The sequence below is a fragment of the Ammospiza caudacuta genome, chromosome 23, assembly GCF_027887145.1.
Source record: "Ammospiza caudacuta isolate bAmmCau1 chromosome 23, bAmmCau1.pri, whole genome shotgun sequence".
In the NCBI taxonomy this organism is placed as follows: Eukaryota; Metazoa; Chordata; class Aves; order Passeriformes; family Passerellidae; genus Ammospiza; species Ammospiza caudacuta.
The window spans coordinates 6,898,238-6,915,287 of NC_080615.1; the positions used below are offsets into that span (position 1 = coordinate 6,898,238).

The following is a 17,050-nucleotide window of genomic DNA, read 5'->3' on the forward strand; positions in this document are numbered from 1 at the left end:
TCCTTTCAGCGCGTGTCCCATCTCTCTCTCCCGCACACCTCCCTCCAGCTTTGCCGCATCCCTCCGCGGGTTTATCCCTTCTCCCTCCTCCCAATGACAGGAGGCACGGGTCGGGCACTAAATTCTCATTTTCCAGGCACCCGAAAAGTCTCATTTTCCAGCACTCTGCGCCAGCGCTGCTCCCACGTTGTGGGCACGGCTTGGCAGCCCCCTAAACAGATCCGGGCAGCATCCATCCCTCCATCCCCCGGCAGGAATGTGGGAACCTCACCAGCGGGAGAACAGAGGAGGGAAAAGAACGAGGAAAGGTCACGGCAGCGGGATCAAACCCCATTTCCTGCCCGAGCCCACGGCCCCGCTGCCCCGCGCTGCGCTCCGTGCCCTTTACCTGCGTGCACGGACTCCAGGTTCACCATCCTGCCGGCGGGGGGAAATCCGCGGTGTGCCCAGCCTGCTGCCGTCAGCCCCAGGTTGCCAGGGGCTGCCAGTTTGCCCTCCCTCCTCTGCCACCCGCTGCCTCTGGAAGCGGCCGTGGGTCCGCAGCCCAAGGCACCTAGAGCTCCATTGCCTGTTGCCATGCAGGGCCAGGTGAGCATGCGGCGCTGCCACGCCTCGCCCCACCTCCGGCTCCCTCGGGTGCCCTGACACCCAGCAGCCTGGCGTCAGGCCCATGCAAACGCTGCCATTTGCATATTAGTAACTGGGGGAATGGATGAGTCCCTGCAGCGCTGCCAGGCTGCGGGGTGGGGTGGGAAGGAGGGCAGGAAGGAAAGAGCAGCGCTCCGCCCTCGGCACAGCTCGGGAAGCACCCGCAGCACCTGCCCCAAAGCCCCGCCCGAGCCCCCTTTGGGCACTGAGCTGCTCCGGGTGCCACCAGGGGAAGGTGGGCAAGTGAAGGAACAGAGATTTGGGGTCGTTCTGTGCTGTTGTGTCTTCTCAGGCTGGGTTGGATTAGCCCTAAGCACCTCTGGGTGGGCATTGCCCCAGGGGAAGGTGGGCAAGTGAAGGGACAGAGATTTGGGGTCACTCTGTGGTGTTGTGTCTTCTCAGGTTGGGTTGGATTAGCCCCAAGCCTCTCCAGGTGGGCATTGCCCCGAGGGCTGGTGGGTGAGAGAAGGAACAGAGGTTTGGGGTCACTCTGTGTTGTTGTGTCCTCTCAGGCTGGGCTGGACCGGCCCTGAGCTCCTCTGGGTGGGCATCACCCCCAGGGAAGGTGTGTGAGTGAAGGAACAGAGCTTTGGGGTCATTTTATGGTATTATGTGCTCTCAGGCTGGGCTGGATCCACCCTGAGCTCCTCTGGGTGGGCATTGCCCCAAGGGAAGGTGGGCAAGGGAAGGGACAGAGATTTGGGGTCATTATGTGCTCTCAGGCTGGGCTGGATCCGCCCTGAGCTCCTCTGGGTGGGCAGCACCCCCAGGGAAGGTGGGCAAGGGAAGGAACAGAGATTTCACCGAATCCCAGAATGATGAGTTTGGAAGAGACCTCCAAGATCATCAAGCCCAACCTGTGCCCTCACACCTCAACCAGACCACGGCACCAAGTGTCATGTCCAGTCCTTTTTTAAACACATCCAGAGATGGTGATTCCACCACCTCCCTGGGAAGAGCATTCCAGTGCTTTATTATTATTCTTTCAGCGATTTTTTTTTTCCCTAATATCCAACCTGTCCCTTCCCTGCCATAGCTTGAGCCTGTGTCCTCTGCTTCTGTCAGAGACCAACCCCACCTGTCTGCAGCTTCCCTTCAGGAAGGTGTAGAGAGCAATAAAGTCAGCTCTGAGCCTTCTCTTCTCCAGGCTAAACACCCCCAGCTCCTTGGGTTGACAATCCCGTGGCCATGTGTCCTCTCAGGCTGGGTTGGACTGGCCCTAAGCACCTCTGGGTGGGCATCACCCCCAGGAAAGGTGTGGGAGTGAAGGAACAGAGGTTTGGGGTCATTCTGTGGTGTTGTGTCCTCTCAGGCTGGGCTGGGCCTCGATGCTGAGTGAAACAGCACGAAAAGGAAAGTGAAAAGCATCAAAGAAACCCGTGCTGGCTGGAGATAAAGAGCCTGGTTAAATAATAAATAATAGAGATAAAGGCTGGCACATGGAGAGCCTGCTCTCCTGACATGTGCTCCATCTCTGTCCCCTAAGGAGAGGACAGAAGTGGCAGCCAGCCTCTTCCTCCTCATCCTTGCTGCTCTGAGCTGTATTTACCAGCTTCCAGGGAAGCCAGGCAAGAAAAAATCCCCTAAAAATCCCCCCCGCAATGGCTTCTTCTGCAGAAAGAGCCAGAGGCCAGAGCCTGGGCTGTGACAGGGACCGAGCTGCTCCCTGTCCCTGCCATGTGCCACCCTGGTGACCCGGGCAGCCCTGGGGACACCGGTGTGACAGCGCCGAGCTGCTGAAAGCGTTAACGCTCAATTAGTAGCTGCCAGGTACGAGCTATCGCACATTCATCTCTCCCTGGCTGGGTAATTCGCGTTCCAGGGCTCTCGGCTTTCCCACACGCCGCTCTCCCTCCCTCCCTGGAAATTCAGGTTTCTCCCAGGGGATGGGTGGGCGGGCAGGATCTCCAGCCTCACCTGCAGCCCGGCCCCGCGGCATGGGCAGCGAGGACATCCCCGGGACAGGGCGGGGAGCTCAGCGAAACCCTAACGAGGAAAATCTGGAGGAAAACCGGGGGTTCCCGGCTCGCCCTGGCATTTCTTTCCAGGGCAGGGATGGGATTTCAGCCTCCAGGAAGCAGCGAGGTGGCACCAGCTTGGCACGGGCAGCTGCTGGACTGATGCCACCGCTGCAGCCACCAGACCCTGCGGCGTTCCCGGGCACTGCCGCCCTCTTCTCGTGCGTTTTTCTGTGGGTTTTCCCCATCCCGAAAGCCTGACGCGATCGGGTGTCTTCACTGCGTCAAACAGGAATTTATTTGCCGGTGGCTCCCGGCCAGCTCGAGAGGCTGGAGACCACGGGAGCTCTGCTTCCCCCACATCAGAGCGGCTTTTGTTCACCGAGCAGGAGTTTCTCATCTCTCCCTGCTCTTCCTGGCGCTTTTCCCGTTCTCCTGAGCCCACCGGGAGGGTTCTGCCGGTGGCATCTCCAGCCGGGCAGGAATCCCGGGCATCCTTTGGGCAGGGACGCTGTCCCGGCCACGGGCAGGGCACCAGTGCCCTCTCCTGGCCCCAGACACGGCTGGGAATTGCTCTTTCTGGCTGTTATTTTGTGCTCAGCGGGAAATTTTGAATATATAGGTGGTTTTCTCCCCAAGCCTGTCCTCTTGAGTGCCCTGAGCTTTGAGCGAACGCATCCTCCTTATGGGAATCAGGGGATGGATCACAGCATCACCACTTCTTTCTGCTGTGGAAATGAAATTATCAAGCAATACAGGATTGGTTTTACTCCGATCACTGCTAAAATCACTCCCAGACACCACCAAACGCGCTGCCCTTTCTTTTCCGTGTGCTCACCATGACCTGTCCACTCCCCTCTCACTGCAACACCGTGTTTTTCCTCTCCTGCTGCTCCAGGTGTCTCTGGAGGGAGATGAGCTCTGCAGGCAGCACCCGATTTATGGGATAGGGCCTTGGAAGCACAAACTGCAGCGAGACGCTACAAAAATCCCCAATTTTATTTATTTATTTTTTTAATTATTATTTTTGGGAGGGCTGGGGACATCCTGCGATCCTGCAGGGACCACGAGCATCCCTGTCCCGACATCCCGGGAGCGCAGCCGCGCTCCGCCAGCACCCACTGCTGGAGGCCGGGGAACCGCACCGGCTACGGCCGCTCCGGAGCCTCGGAATTCCAAACTAAAACCCAAGGAGGCTCCTGGAGATGGGCCCCGATGGTCCCAGAGCGAGCCCGCGTCCGTCCCGATACCCCCGACATGTGGGAAGGGACAGCAGTGCCTGGAATCCATCCCCACTCTGCTCACAGCCCGCCCCAGAGCTGGGTGTAATTCCCGGGAAATAAAACCCCACAGAGACACAGAACAATCCCCTGCTCCCCCTGCCCCCGAAAAGGGTGAAATGTTGGTGGGTGAAGCGGAGAAAAGCTGGAATTGCTGGTGCCATCCCTGCATTCCCCACACTAGAGGGAAGCAGAGCTCCACATTTCATTTCTCCCTCCAGCAGCTCCGGGCTGGCCCCAGAGCGCCGCCCTCTTCAGCTGGAGCTATGTTAAATTTAAATTTTATCTATTTTAAATTTAAATTTTCCTGGAAAAATTCACCAGGAATATTTTCTGTATTCACCAGGAATATCTTCTCTATTCACCAGGAATATTTTCTGTATTCACCAGGAATATTTTCTGTATACATCAGGAATATTTTCTCAATTCACCAGGAAAATTTTCTCCATTCACCCAGAATATTTTCTCTATTCACCAGGAATATCTTCTCTATTCACCAGGAATATTTTCTGTTTACGTCAGGAATATTTTCTCCATTCACCAGGAATATTTTCTATAATCATAATTAATATTTTCTCTATTCACCAGGAATATTTTCTCTATTCACCAGAAATATTTTCTGTATTCACCACTGAGCCCAAAATTCCTGCATGTTCTCCCCCAGTCCATGGTTCTTCACCAGGTGCAGGCTTGAGATTTACCCCTAAAGGAACAAACCTGAATTCACACACAGAGTGTCATGCACAGAGAGACTTCTAGGCCAAGGATGCTTTAAAAAATCAGTTTATTTTACCTTACAAATGATAAATAATTTGTCTTTTTTAAAAAAAAAAAATTATTTCAAGTGTGTTTTACTTCATGTTCCAATATTAAAATACCTTTCCCTTCTCCCCCCACCCCCTTAAGTGATCGATACAAAAATAATTGTAACCAAATTATTTTTCTTCTTCTTTTGCAAAAAATTCCCGTATTTTAGGCAAAAAGGCACATTGTGAAGGCTTTTCACCAGGAGGCACAGGGGCTCCTCAAGAGCCCAAGAGCTTCTCTCCCCTCTGTGCTTGTCCTAATTTAGTAGAAGAGGACACAGACCCAAGCAGCACTTCCAGTGCTTTGTCTGGTCCCTTCTGGAACATTCCAGGGCCAAGGAAAACTTCAGTGTCACCCTTGTTTAACATATGGGGGAAACCAAGGCACAGCAAAGCAGTACAGTTATTTAAGAGCTTCTTGTGAAGAGCTGGCAGAGCAGGACAGAAAACTGGACGCGGATGTAGAATCCTGTCTGCTTCAGAACCCACCTGGGATCCTCCTCTCCCTTTCCATCACAGGGTTATGGTGGCAGTCACGAGTCTCTAGATGTTTCTTTCTTAGTGGAACAGTCACAAGGCCAACACAAAAAGTTGGGCCTTCACTAGTCTAGAGAGGGATTAATTAAAGCCCTAATTACCAGCCCTTCAGGGGCATGAGATGCTGGGTTATTCCCCCCGGTGTCTCTTCCATCCACAGGGGGATATAACCAGTCAGGCACTAGGAAAAGCTAAAGGCAGGCTCTTGCTTTGGGTGGGCTTCAAAGCCTCCTTGTTCAGGGGCTGTGGTCCCACAAATCAGCTGTTTCCCCGTGGATGTGTCACCAGGAGGTGGTGAAGGCAGCAAAGGCGGCTCTTCAGCAGCAGAGATGTCAGGTCAGCAAATCCTCGCCCTGCCCGCTCAGCTGGAGGCTGGGAAGTGCCCCTGTGAGCTGCAGAGCAGGGCAGCACCCCATTTCCCTGTGCTTCACCCCAAAACCTGCATCTCCTGCTCCAGGGAGCCAGAGCATCCCCACCCAGCGAGGGCAGGGCCCCGTGGGGAGGGAGGCCAGGACAGGCCACGAGGAAAGGCACAGAGCACAAGGCACCGCTGTGAACATCATCCCTTCTCCAGAGCAGCCAGCTCCTCGCTGGGGCAGACAAACCACCCCTGGCAGGCCCGGCCTGGCTCTAAGTTTCCTCATCCCAGAGGCAGAGCTGCTTTTGAGGCACGTAGAAGTGGAAGGTGTAGCCCTTCTGGCAGCTGCGGATGCCGCACTTGTAGGAGCTGAGCCTGCCCGCGGCGTCGCGGCTCTTGCAGTACTTGAGCATGCAGGGGTACCACTCGATGCTGAGCGAGTAGCTGCACATGCAGGGCCTCCAGCGCTCGGGGCACTGCCGGCAGCGCTGCAGCTCCGGCAGGTCTGAGCCCCGGGGCAGAACCTCGAACATGGAGCCGTCCATTCCTGTGGGGGCAAACACACACGGGATCAGGGTGGAGGGAATGGACACCAAAGTCAAGCCCACATGGCTCCCACACTGAGGAGGAGGTTGGACAGAGTGTTTTCAGAAGCTGTTGGGACTAAAATCTGAATGGGAACCACAAGAAAAATAAAAAACTCCAAGAAAAGCAAAGTCCGACAGGTCTGAGGGACACCAAAGGACAGAGCTACCAAAGCCATCCCAACACGGCTCCCAGGGTGAGGAGGAGGTTGGAAAATGTTTCCGGGAGTTGCTGGGATTTAAATCTGAATGGGAACCACGGGAGAGCAAAAGACCCCAAGGAAAGCAAGGTCTGAGCCCTGTGGCACCTCGAACATGGAGCCATCCATTCCTGTAGGGGAAAACACAGACGGGAGCAGGGTGGAGAGAACAGCCACCAAAGTCATCCCCGCACAGCCTGAGGAGGAGGGCGGACAATGTTTCCAGAGGTTATCGGGACTTAAATCTGAATGAGAACCACGGGAGAAATTAAAAACCCCAAGGAAACCAAGGTCCGGCAGGTTTAAGCCCTGTGGCAGCACCTCAAACATGGAACTGTCCACTCCTGTAAGAGAAAGCATGCACAGCACTCAGGATGGAGGGAAGAGGCACCAAAGCCATCCCCACACAGCCCCAAGGCTGAGGAGGAGGTTGGAAAATGTTTCCAGGAGTTGCTGGGATTTAAATCTGAGTGGGAGCCATGGGAGAGCAAAAGGCCCCAAGGAAACCAAGGTCCAGCAGCACCTCAAACAGGCACCCCTCAGGGTGAACAGAGATCCCTCAGGGTGAACAGCGATTCCTCAGGGTGAACAGACACCCCTCAGGGTGAACAGCGATTCCTCAGGGTGAACAGACACCGCTCAGGGTGAACAGGCAGCCCTCAGGGTGAACAGGCATCCCTCAAGGTGAACAGAAATCCCTCAGAGTGAACAGCGATCCCTCAGGGTGAACAGGCAGCCCTCAGGGTGAACAGCGATCCCTCAGGGTGAACAGCGATCCCTCAGGGTGAACAGCGATCCCTCAGGGTGAACAGGCAGCCCTCAGGGTGAACAGGCAGCCCTCAGGGTGCTGCTATGAGATTGAGCCATAGGAGACAGCCACCAAAGGCAGCTCTGGTACGTCTGCACAGTCCCCAGGTCAAGGAGGAGGTTGGACAGAGAATCTCCAGGGACTTAAATCTGAATAGGAACCACAGGAGAACAAACAACCCCGGGGACAATAAGCCAAAAGACACAAAACCCTCTCTCCTCTGGGTTTGTGGAGGAGGTGAAAAGGTTACTTTTAAAATCCCAAATTAGGTTCACTCAGGGAGCGCCAGCAGGAGGAGCGAGATCTGCTCACACACAGGCAGGGTGACACACGTGCCTCAGAGCCAAAACAATCAGTACTGATCCCCAGGAACCTGGCAGGAGCCAGCAGGGCACCGTGCCAGCCCACTGACAGCAGCAGCTCCAGGGAAATCACCTTTCTCCAGCCAGAACTTGACATCTTCCTCCCGGGTGTAAATGGCCTCCCTGGCCTCCGCGCAGACGTTGTGGATGTGGGAGCTCAGCTGGGCTGCCTTGCTGAAGTTCACGGCCACGTCCATGCTGAGGTGCTCCAGGCCTCGCACCTCCTCTGCCTGCCTCACTGTCCGCGGGTTTTTCTGCCGAGGAAATCAGCACAACTTCAACCCTGGGCGCATCTCATCCCTTAGAGCACAATGTGATGTGGTAACACCACCAGATGTGAGAACAGATGTGCACCTGCACCCTACCTGGGTGAGTAAAATAACCTGTTGGTACTGAAACCACGATGTTTTACCCTTGCCTGTCATAGTTTCTCCAGGTTTTGTCCTGATAAAGGTCCCAGATCAGTCCTGGCTTCATTGGGGCAGGGATTTTCACATTGCTGACACAAATTAGGCTCCACTAAATCTGGATCAACACCATTGATAAACTCAGTTTAATACCAAACCCCTCAAGCAGGTGCTTGCTGAGGTGCTCCAGGCCTCACTGTCTGGGGGTTTTTCTGCAGAGGAAATCATCACAACTTCAATCTTGGGCGCACCTCATTCCTTACAGATATGAGAACAGATCCTATAACCTGTTGGTACTGAAACCACGATGTTTCACCCTTGCCTGTGGTGGTTTCTCCAGGAATGGTCCCAGATCAGTCCTCGCTTCATTGGGAAAGGGATTTTCACACCCCAACACAAATTAGGCTCAACTAAACCACGACACCAATGAGGCTCAACTAAATCTGGCTCAATACCACTGACAAACTCAGTTTAATACCAAACCCCTCAATCAGGAGGGGTGGTCAGGGGTGGGTTGAAGGGCTGAGCAGCCAGGGAACAGCCTGGGGAGGGCATCCAGGCAGGAAAACGCTGAGGATTCCTGGCTGGAGGGGAGGAGGGAGCCGGTACCTGGCGCAGCTTGGCCATGGACTCGCTGGGGATGATCTCGTTGCGGTGCAGCCGGGTCACAAAGCACAGGGCCTGGAACTGGCTCTGGCCCCTCTCCAGCTCCCCCAGGATTAAGGCACGGAAAATCTTCACCTCCTGACACAGAGAGAGAAATAACAACAGTGAGAGCCATCATCTTCATGCCTTACTGAGTAAGCAGCTCCAGATTTCCTCTGCTGCCTCCCCTCACTTGCTCCTTGACAAGTGGAGAAAAAGTTACTCATCCCTGAGTGTGTGGAACAGAAATAAAAATGGAATTATTAAAGGCAGAAGGAGCCATGATCAGCTGCAGCTGACTTCCTTTTCTGTCCAGGTCACTAATTTTGTCACTTTAGATGACATGGATTGCAGTCCTTTCCAGAACCAACTTGGAAATCAGTCACAGTTACTTCATGTAGAGCTGCAGAATTCCTTGGCCAACAGCAGGACCCTGTGTGCTGCCCTGGCACCAAACCCTGATTGCTTTGCAGGGATCAATCCCTCCCTATTTAGGGGCATCAGTGCCCTCTGTGGGCATCTGCCACCCCTTGGTGCCATCGCATCCTAATCCAAGGGATGGGACAGGGAAATCAACCCCTGCCTTTGGCACCTCCTGCAGCCAAACCCCTGCACAGAGAGCTGGGCAGGGCTGGAGAGCAGAACCAGAGATCAGACCCCTCTCCTCCTGAGCTGTTCCTGCTGGATGCCTCACTGCCCTGGCCTCTGCCAGCCTCCCTCTGCCCCAAAAGGAAGCATTTCCCCTTTTCCAGCCTCCCTCTGCCCCAAAAGGAAGCATTTCCCCTTTTCCAGCCTCCCTCTGCCCCAAAAGGAAGCATTTCCCCTTTTCCATCCTCCCTCTGCCCCAAAACGAAGCATTTCCCCTTTTCCAGCCTCCCTCTGCCCCAAAAGGAAGCATTTCCCCTTTTCCATCCTTCCTCTGCCCCAAAATGAAGCATTTGCCTTTTCCAGCTGATCCTCTGCCCCAGAAAGGAACACTTCTCTTTTCCAGCCCCAGAAAGAAGCATTTATCTTTTCCAGCCTCCCTCTACCCCATGAGGGAGCATTTCTCTTTTCCTGCTCACTGAGACCCCTGTTTATTTCCTGCCTTCTCTCCCATGCCCAGAAGAACAGCGGGAATGCCATTCAGTGCACATCTGGACAGCTGCAAGAACAGCATTTTTACACCCCAGGATGGGAGGAATCATCTTGCTGCTGCAATTCTTGACTGCACAACGGCACTGAGAAGAAAGAGATTCCAAAAATTCTTGTGAAATTGCTGTGGAATTTTTTACTTTTTTTTCTGAGAGATTTAATGGGGAGGTGTCCCACTGAGTCACTGGAACAAACCACATTCCCCATCCACATCTGGTCCAGCTGGGAGCTCCCCCAGCATGCAGGGCCCATGGATGAGTGGACTAAAACCAGCAGCTGACTCTGGCATATTCCTCAGCTGAGGGTTTAATTCCAATTCCCTTTGAACAGGCTGGGAAAAGCAAGCAGGGAGAGCCACGCTTTGCATTCAGGCTGAAAAACCTCCACAGGCAGGAGATTAAAAACAGTGAAGCACTTCCCAGGTTGGAGGCGATTTTTGTAAAATGAGAACGTGCTGAGCAGCTGATTAATCCTCCTGATCCATCCATTTAAGAATTAGCCTTCAGCCAGGCAGCTCTTTCCTCCTCAGGGCTGATGCAGATGAAGAATTCTCAACTCCCTGTGCCCAAACTCCCAGAGGTGGCACCAAGGGTGATGCACTGGGACAGGCTGAGTTGCCAGCATTGAAACAGCTTAAAAAAGCTGCTTTTTCAAGGATATATTTTCCAGGATATATTTCCAAGGATATATTTCCAAGGATATATTTCCAAGGATATATTTTCTGGCTCCTGCAGCATTCTAAGGGGGGAAATCCCACCTTTAGCTGGACCTTGCAGTGACCACTCTGTCCTAAACAAAACCAATTTCTTCTTTTCTCTGTCTTGTCCCAAATCCCTCCCTGGCTTTGGTCTCTCCCTGCAGCCCCAGGTGGAGCAAGAACCAAACCAGGCTGCTTCAAAAAGATTCCAGAGGGAAAAGAGCTTGAATAAGCAGACAGGACTCAGTTTCTTCATGCACAAAAGCCCCTTCTTTGGTCACAAAGCTCATATTTATGGGAAATATCAGAAGGAATGTGTAAGACTTAACTGGCTAACAATACACTTATTTATTTGTGTGTGTTGGTCAGTAAATGGCCCGGCTGTATGTCTGTCAAATCTCTATATTTGGTTATAGAGAGTTAGTTAGCTTCTATATTTTAAAGTTATAAAGTTTATATATTATATATTTGAAGTTATTATATATTATATATTTGAATATATAAATATATTTATATATTTATATAAATACATAATTAATTATTTATACTAATATATAATCTATATAATATATAATATATAATAATGTGTATAGTTATATTTATATATTACTTTATCTGTTTATATTGATATTGCTATTTTCTTTGTAAAGTTTATCTATTTAAAAGTTTATATAGTATATATTTTAAAGAATTAGTTTGGTTAGTTTACATATTTTCTCCGCTGATTCTCATGGGACAGATTTATTGTTTATGCAGGTGTAAACTTATTTTTCTTACTAGAATAGGTCGTTAACTGCCTTTATTCTTATGATTTTTCCTTATGGGAACTTATAAGGAACTTATAAGCTAAAGCTAGCTTAGCTAGAATAGCAGGGTCGAAACAATATTTTATAAATATAAATATAAATATAAATATAAATATAAATATAAATATAAATATAAATATAAATATAAATATAAATATAAATATATTTATTAAGTATTTATAAACTAAATATATAAATATAAAATATGTATAAAGTAAATCTAAATAAATATATTTATAAAATCTATTAAATTATAAAATGAATATATAAATATGTAAATATAAAAATATATTTATATTAATATATGTATATATAATATAACTACATAATATATATATTAAAATATAAAATGAAAAAAATAAGATTAAAAAAATTAAATATAAAATATTATTTCTACTTGTCTGTAACAAAGAGCCACCAAAGCTTTCCCCAAAGCTTGGAGAGCACCTTCCCCTCCTTTTCCCAGCAGGAAGAGCAGTGAATCAGTGCCAAGGTGGGTACCCAGCCAAGGCAGCAAAAAGCACCCTGAACTCCAGGTTCCTGCAGAATTTCCCAGCAGGGAACAAGTCCCAGCAGAGCAGGGACTCTCCAGATAACTCAGGGTGGGGAATCCTCAGCCCTGAGTGGGGCAGTGACAGCTGGGCTTGGGGTTTGGGGGACAAAAATGGGGTTTGGGGACAGCCAGCCCTGCAGCAAGGCCACAGCAGCTCCTCAAGGCAGGAGGGAAATCAGTGCTCCAAAATCCTGCTGTTACAGCAGGGAAATCAGTGAGAGATGTCCCAGGGAAATCAGTGCTCCAAAATCCTGCTGTTACAGCAGGGAAATCAGTGAGAGATGTCCCAGGGAAATCAGTGCTCCAAAATCCTGCTGTTACAGCAGGGAAATCAGTGCTCCCATTCCAAAATCCCATTATTTCAGCAGGGATATCAGTGCTCCCCCTCCCAAAATCCCACTATTTCAGCACAGAAATCAGTGCTCCCACTCCCAAAATCCCATTATTTCAGCACAGAGATCAGTGCTCCCATTCCAAAATCCCATTATTTCAGCAGGGATATCAGTGCTCCCACTCCCAAAATCCCATTATTTCAGCACAGAAATCAGTGCTCCCACTCCCAAAATCCCATTATTTCAGCACAGAGATCAGTGCTCCCATTCCAAAATCCCACTATTTCAGCAGGGATATCAGTGCTCCCACTCCCAAAATCCCATTATTTCAGCACAGAAATCAGTGCTCCCACTCCCAAAATCCCATTGTTTCAGCACAGAAACCCCAGTGCTGCCTGTCCCTGCCCACGGCACTCGCCAGGAGGAGCAGGGAACTCCTCCAGCTCCTTCCCTCCCATCCATCTGTGGGGTGCGAGCAGCTCAGCCCCCCCTGCAAGCCCGGGTTTTTTTTTCCAGCAGGGATTCACAATCCTGTGTGGTCCAGCTCCCAGCCCAGCAACCATTCCCAGGGAAATAAATCACTTCAATAAATCCTGCAGCCCTCCTGCCAAATTTCTCTCCCCTAAGGACATGGGGGCTGTTGTGGGGACCCAGTTTTGTCTTTGCAGTGGCACAGGAAAAAAAGGAGAATGCGCTGCTGGGGGACAGGGGGTGACACCAGCACTGCTGGGGCCGATTCTGCACTGCTGTCAGCACCCAGGGATGCAGAATTCCCGGAGTTTGCGCAGCACAGGGAACTCGGTGCTGCATCCACGCCCGGGGTCCAGCCAGCTGAGCTACCCTGAATGGGTGGGGATTATGGATTTTAACCCCTCTGTGCCTGGAAGTGGCTGGGATGGAGAATTTGGGTGTGCTGCCTTTTATATTCGGGTATCTGAAAAGGCAAATCAAGGATGTGCTGGGAGAGGGGGAATAAAAAGCAAACTTTCTGAGCAACAAACACAATTCTACAGAGTAAAAAACACCAGGGTATTTTAATGACCGCTCCCAAAGGCTGCTGAATGTCCCTCATTTCCCACTTTTGGTATCAGTTCAGAGAAGAAGCCGCTTTCCAAACCACACAGATAAAATCTGAGCTCAGATGCCTTCTGTGCCACCTGGTGATTTGTCACCCAACACGTGTCCCCGCTGGCATGAGGAAATTCTGACACCAGCACCCCAAAACCATCACACAGCAGCTGTATCCACACGGGAAGCACTGGCAGTGCAAGGGTTAAAGCACTCCCCAGGCTTCCCCGCTTGTGTTTCCAAGCCCAACTTTTCCAGCAATGGGAAGGGAAGAGAAACTTCTCCCTATCTTTGTGCTGACCTTGAAATAAACCCACCTACTTTGTTCCCAGGCCATGTTTAACAACTGGCAACCTCACTCCACTCCGATCAGACACAGCAGTCAAGGTTGCTGAGCCCCGTCATTATTTTTTTTCATACAAAATTTGATTTTTTGCAATATGAAATTTGATTTTTTGCAATACGAAATTTGATTTTTTACAACACAAAATTTGATTTTTCGCAATACATAACCCTATGCCTGACCACGTTAAAAGAAGTGTTTTCATTCCCTTCTTTCAAACTGCAAGAAAAGAAAAGGTCACCCCTGTTCTGCTCAGAAAATCAGTCCCAGTTTGAGCTTGCACTGCCCAGTTTGTGCTGCACCAAGGAGAAAATAACCAGGTGTGCTCTGAGGACACAGCTCCAGCTCTGGAGGGCAGGCAGGGATGGAAGAGAAAAGAAAATCCCAGAAAAGAAAGCCCCAGGCATTGCTCAAGTCCCACCAAAGCAATGAACAATGATCTCATTTAGCTCCTTTCTTCTCCAGCCCCTGGTCTGGCAACCACAAATTGCCAGCAGCAGAGAGAAAAAAAAAAATAATAAAAAAAATAGCAAATAAACCCCTGACTTTGGACAAACCCCCTGCAGTTTAAGCCAGAGGAATGGAAAACTCATTTGTGGAAAAACCCCAGCATCCTGGCCACATCATCAGGCTCAAGGGCAGCAGACAACAACCCCAGCTGCTGCTGGGAACGCTCAGAGCCCCACAACCTCCAGAGCAGGCAGAAATTGTGTAATTTGGGTAATTTGGGCAGAACTGGGAACTGTCTGGGTGCAGCTGCAGCAGGTCAGGCGGGGGGGGATGCCCGGCCAGGCTTGCTCACACATTACTCACCTCACCACAAAGCACCTCCTGCTCCTTTATGTTCCCCTGGCTTTTCCCAGCTATTTTCCAGCAAATCCACGGAGCAGACAGAGTCAGGCCCCAGCTGCCCCAAAAGTGAGGATCGGGAATGCATTTCTGCAAGTGGGATGCTTGCAAAGCCCTCCAGGGACCATCACTTCCAGCAGGGGCTCAGGATTTAACCCATGGACCCAAAACGCCTCCGGAAAACCCCAATCCAGAATAAATTCAGCCCTAAAATTGAGGATCAGGAATGTATTTCTGCAAATGGGATGCTTGCAAAGCCCTCCAGGGACATTCACTACCAGCAGGAGCTGTGGATTTAATTTATGGACCCAAAACACCTCCAGAAAACCCCAATCCAGAATAAACTCAGCCCTAAAACTGAGGATCAGTAATGTATTTCTGCAAACTGGATGCTTGCAAAGCCCTCCAGGGACCATCACTTCAGCAGGGGCTGCAGAGCTTAGGATTTAATTTATGGACCCAAAACACCTCCAGAGAGCCCCAACCCAGAATAAACTCAGCTCTAATAAGGATGGGAGGGAGAGAAGATGTAACACACACTCAGTTGGGTTAGTGGGTGAGCCCTGAGCTCTCACGAGGAGCTGAAGCAAGTGAGAAATGCTGAATAAAACCACCAGGTCACATCCCAGGTTCTGCCTAGAGGATCTGCAGCGAGTTTGGATTTCCCTGGCCTGGGAATGTGCAAGTTTGCAATCCACGGATTCAGAGCCCTTCCTAAACTCCCATGGCTTGCAATTATTTAATATTTTCTTTAATAGGAGTCACAGGACTGCTTCCCTGCACATGTGCTGGAGTATTTGAAACATGCCGGATTTGAAATATGCCACATTTGAAACATGCCACCACTTCCAACATCGCCATGGCTTCTGCTGGCACCTCAGGGAGGAAAAGGGACATCAGGGAGACTGGGATTGAACAGGGAAGAGGCACCAGAACAATCCCTGGCAAAAAGGCTCCAAGGTTCACAGCACCTTCCTATCTCATGGCTCTGGGCTTCCTCCTGCTGCAAAGCAAAGTCCACCTGAGCAAAGAGCCAGGATGGGGGGTTGGAATGAAGATAACACAGCCATGGCAGCCTGAGCAAGCTGTGCTTCCCTGGGCTGTGGGAGTTCTCTGCATCCAGCCAGGATTGGCATCTCCATCCCATGGGATGTGTGGGATTTGGGGCTTCAGCTCAGAACTGACAGCTGCCAGTCCCACAGGAGCCCCCAAAGGCAGCAGGAGCCCCCCTGAGGAATCACCTGCACCCCATGGCATCGTGGAGAGAGATATCCCAGAGATACAGCAAAGCACGGACACCTCCACAGCAGGAACCCAAAATCTCCCCAGCCCTGCCCCTGCTCCCTGCCTGGCTGAGCTGAGCCTGCCACGCAAAACTCTGAGGAATTGGGCAAAACTCTGAGGAATTTGTGCAAAACTCTGAGGAGTTGTGCAAAACTGTGAGGAATTGTGCAAACGGCGCTGCTCACAACTCAGGCAGGAGCACCAGAGCTGCTGCCTGTCCCCACCGGGATATTCCAGCTGTTTCCAGCACGGAGGCAGCCCCGGGCACAGGCGTGACAGCGGTGGGCACAGCGAGCCTGGCTCACTCTCCTGGAGCTGTGCGGGAGAGCTCAAACAAAGCCCCCGACGGTGCGAGAGAATGGATGGGCTTTTCCCTGTGCATTCCCAGGGTCCTTCCATGCCTCTGGAACAGTTCTGGCTCCCGGACACCCAGTCAAGATTCTCCAGCTTCCGAGCAGGGATGGACTCGGGTCTGGAAGGAGGACGCGAAGATCGCCATCCCCAGCGCTCATCCCACAAGAAGCACTCACGGAGTGCACGAAAAGCCCTGACCAGACCCTACAGAAAGCGCCAGGGGCCAGCGCTCCCATCCCGCAGCCTTCACCGTCCTCCGGCCCCGCCGGGACCACGCGGCACCCGGGGATGCTCTTATCCGAAACCCTCGGGGATGGACCCAGCTCGGTCCTTGCCGAAACCCTCCGGGAATGATCTCCTCGCTCCATACCGGTCTGAACGCCCCGGGAATGTTCTCCCAATCCTGCTCTTATCCGACAACCCCGGGGATGCTCTCCCCGGCTCCCTCCCTGCCCGAACCCCCCGGGGATGCTCTCCCCACTTCGCTCCCTGCCCGAACCTCCTGGGGATCCTCTTCCCAGCTCCATACCGGTCTGAACCCCCCGGGGATGCTCTCCAAGCTCTGTCCCTTCCCGAACCCCTCGAGGATGCTCTCCCCACCTCTCTCCCTGCCCGAATCCCCTGGGAATGCTCTCCCAGCTCCGTTCTTATCCCAAACGCCCGGGGGATGCTCTCCCCGGCTCTCTCCCTGCCCGAACCCCCCGGGGATGCTCTCCCCATTTCGCTCCCTGCCCGAACCCCCCGGGGATGCTCTCCCCAGCTCCACACCAGTCTGAACCCCCCAGGGACGCTATCCCCCAGCCCGTACCTGTCTGAAATCCGCCGTGAGCGTGACGAGGGCGCCGTCGGCCGCCCTCAGCTCCAGGCTGACGCAGTCGGCGCCGCTGTCGGCCTGCAGGCTCTCCTCCGTCACCTGCCCGCCGGGCAGCCGCACCCGCACCCGCAGCTCAGCGCGGGCAGCGGGGCCGGGCAGCGGGGCCAGCGCCAGCCAGAGCAGCGCGGGCAGCGCCGGCAGCCGCGGGCCGCGCATCCCCCCG

At 52.1% G+C, this 17,050-nt stretch overlaps 2 protein-coding genes across 2 annotated transcripts in view; both read right to left on the bottom strand.

Moving 5' to 3' along the window:
• Window positions 1–672, bottom strand: part of POU2F3 (POU class 2 homeobox 3) — a 52,177-nt gene extending 51,505 nt beyond the window's left edge. The window contains 2 exon segments of the mRNA XM_058819131.1: window positions 389–600; window positions 602–672. Coding sequence (XP_058675114.1) covers window positions 389–600; window positions 602–672 — 283 coding nt within the window.
• A 3,981-nt stretch (window positions 673–4,653) lies between these two features.
• Window positions 4,654–17,050, bottom strand: OAF (out at first homolog). The gene is made up of 4 exons (XM_058819080.1): window positions 16,822–17,050; window positions 8,558–8,692; window positions 7,615–7,795; window positions 4,654–6,134 (listed from the first exon to the last, which is right to left on the bottom strand). Exons 1-4 carry the CDS (start codon window positions 17,041–17,043, stop codon window positions 5,860–5,862), a joined length of 813 nt encoding a protein of 270 aa, XP_058675063.1. The 5' UTR covers window positions 17,044–17,050; the 3' UTR covers window positions 4,654–5,859.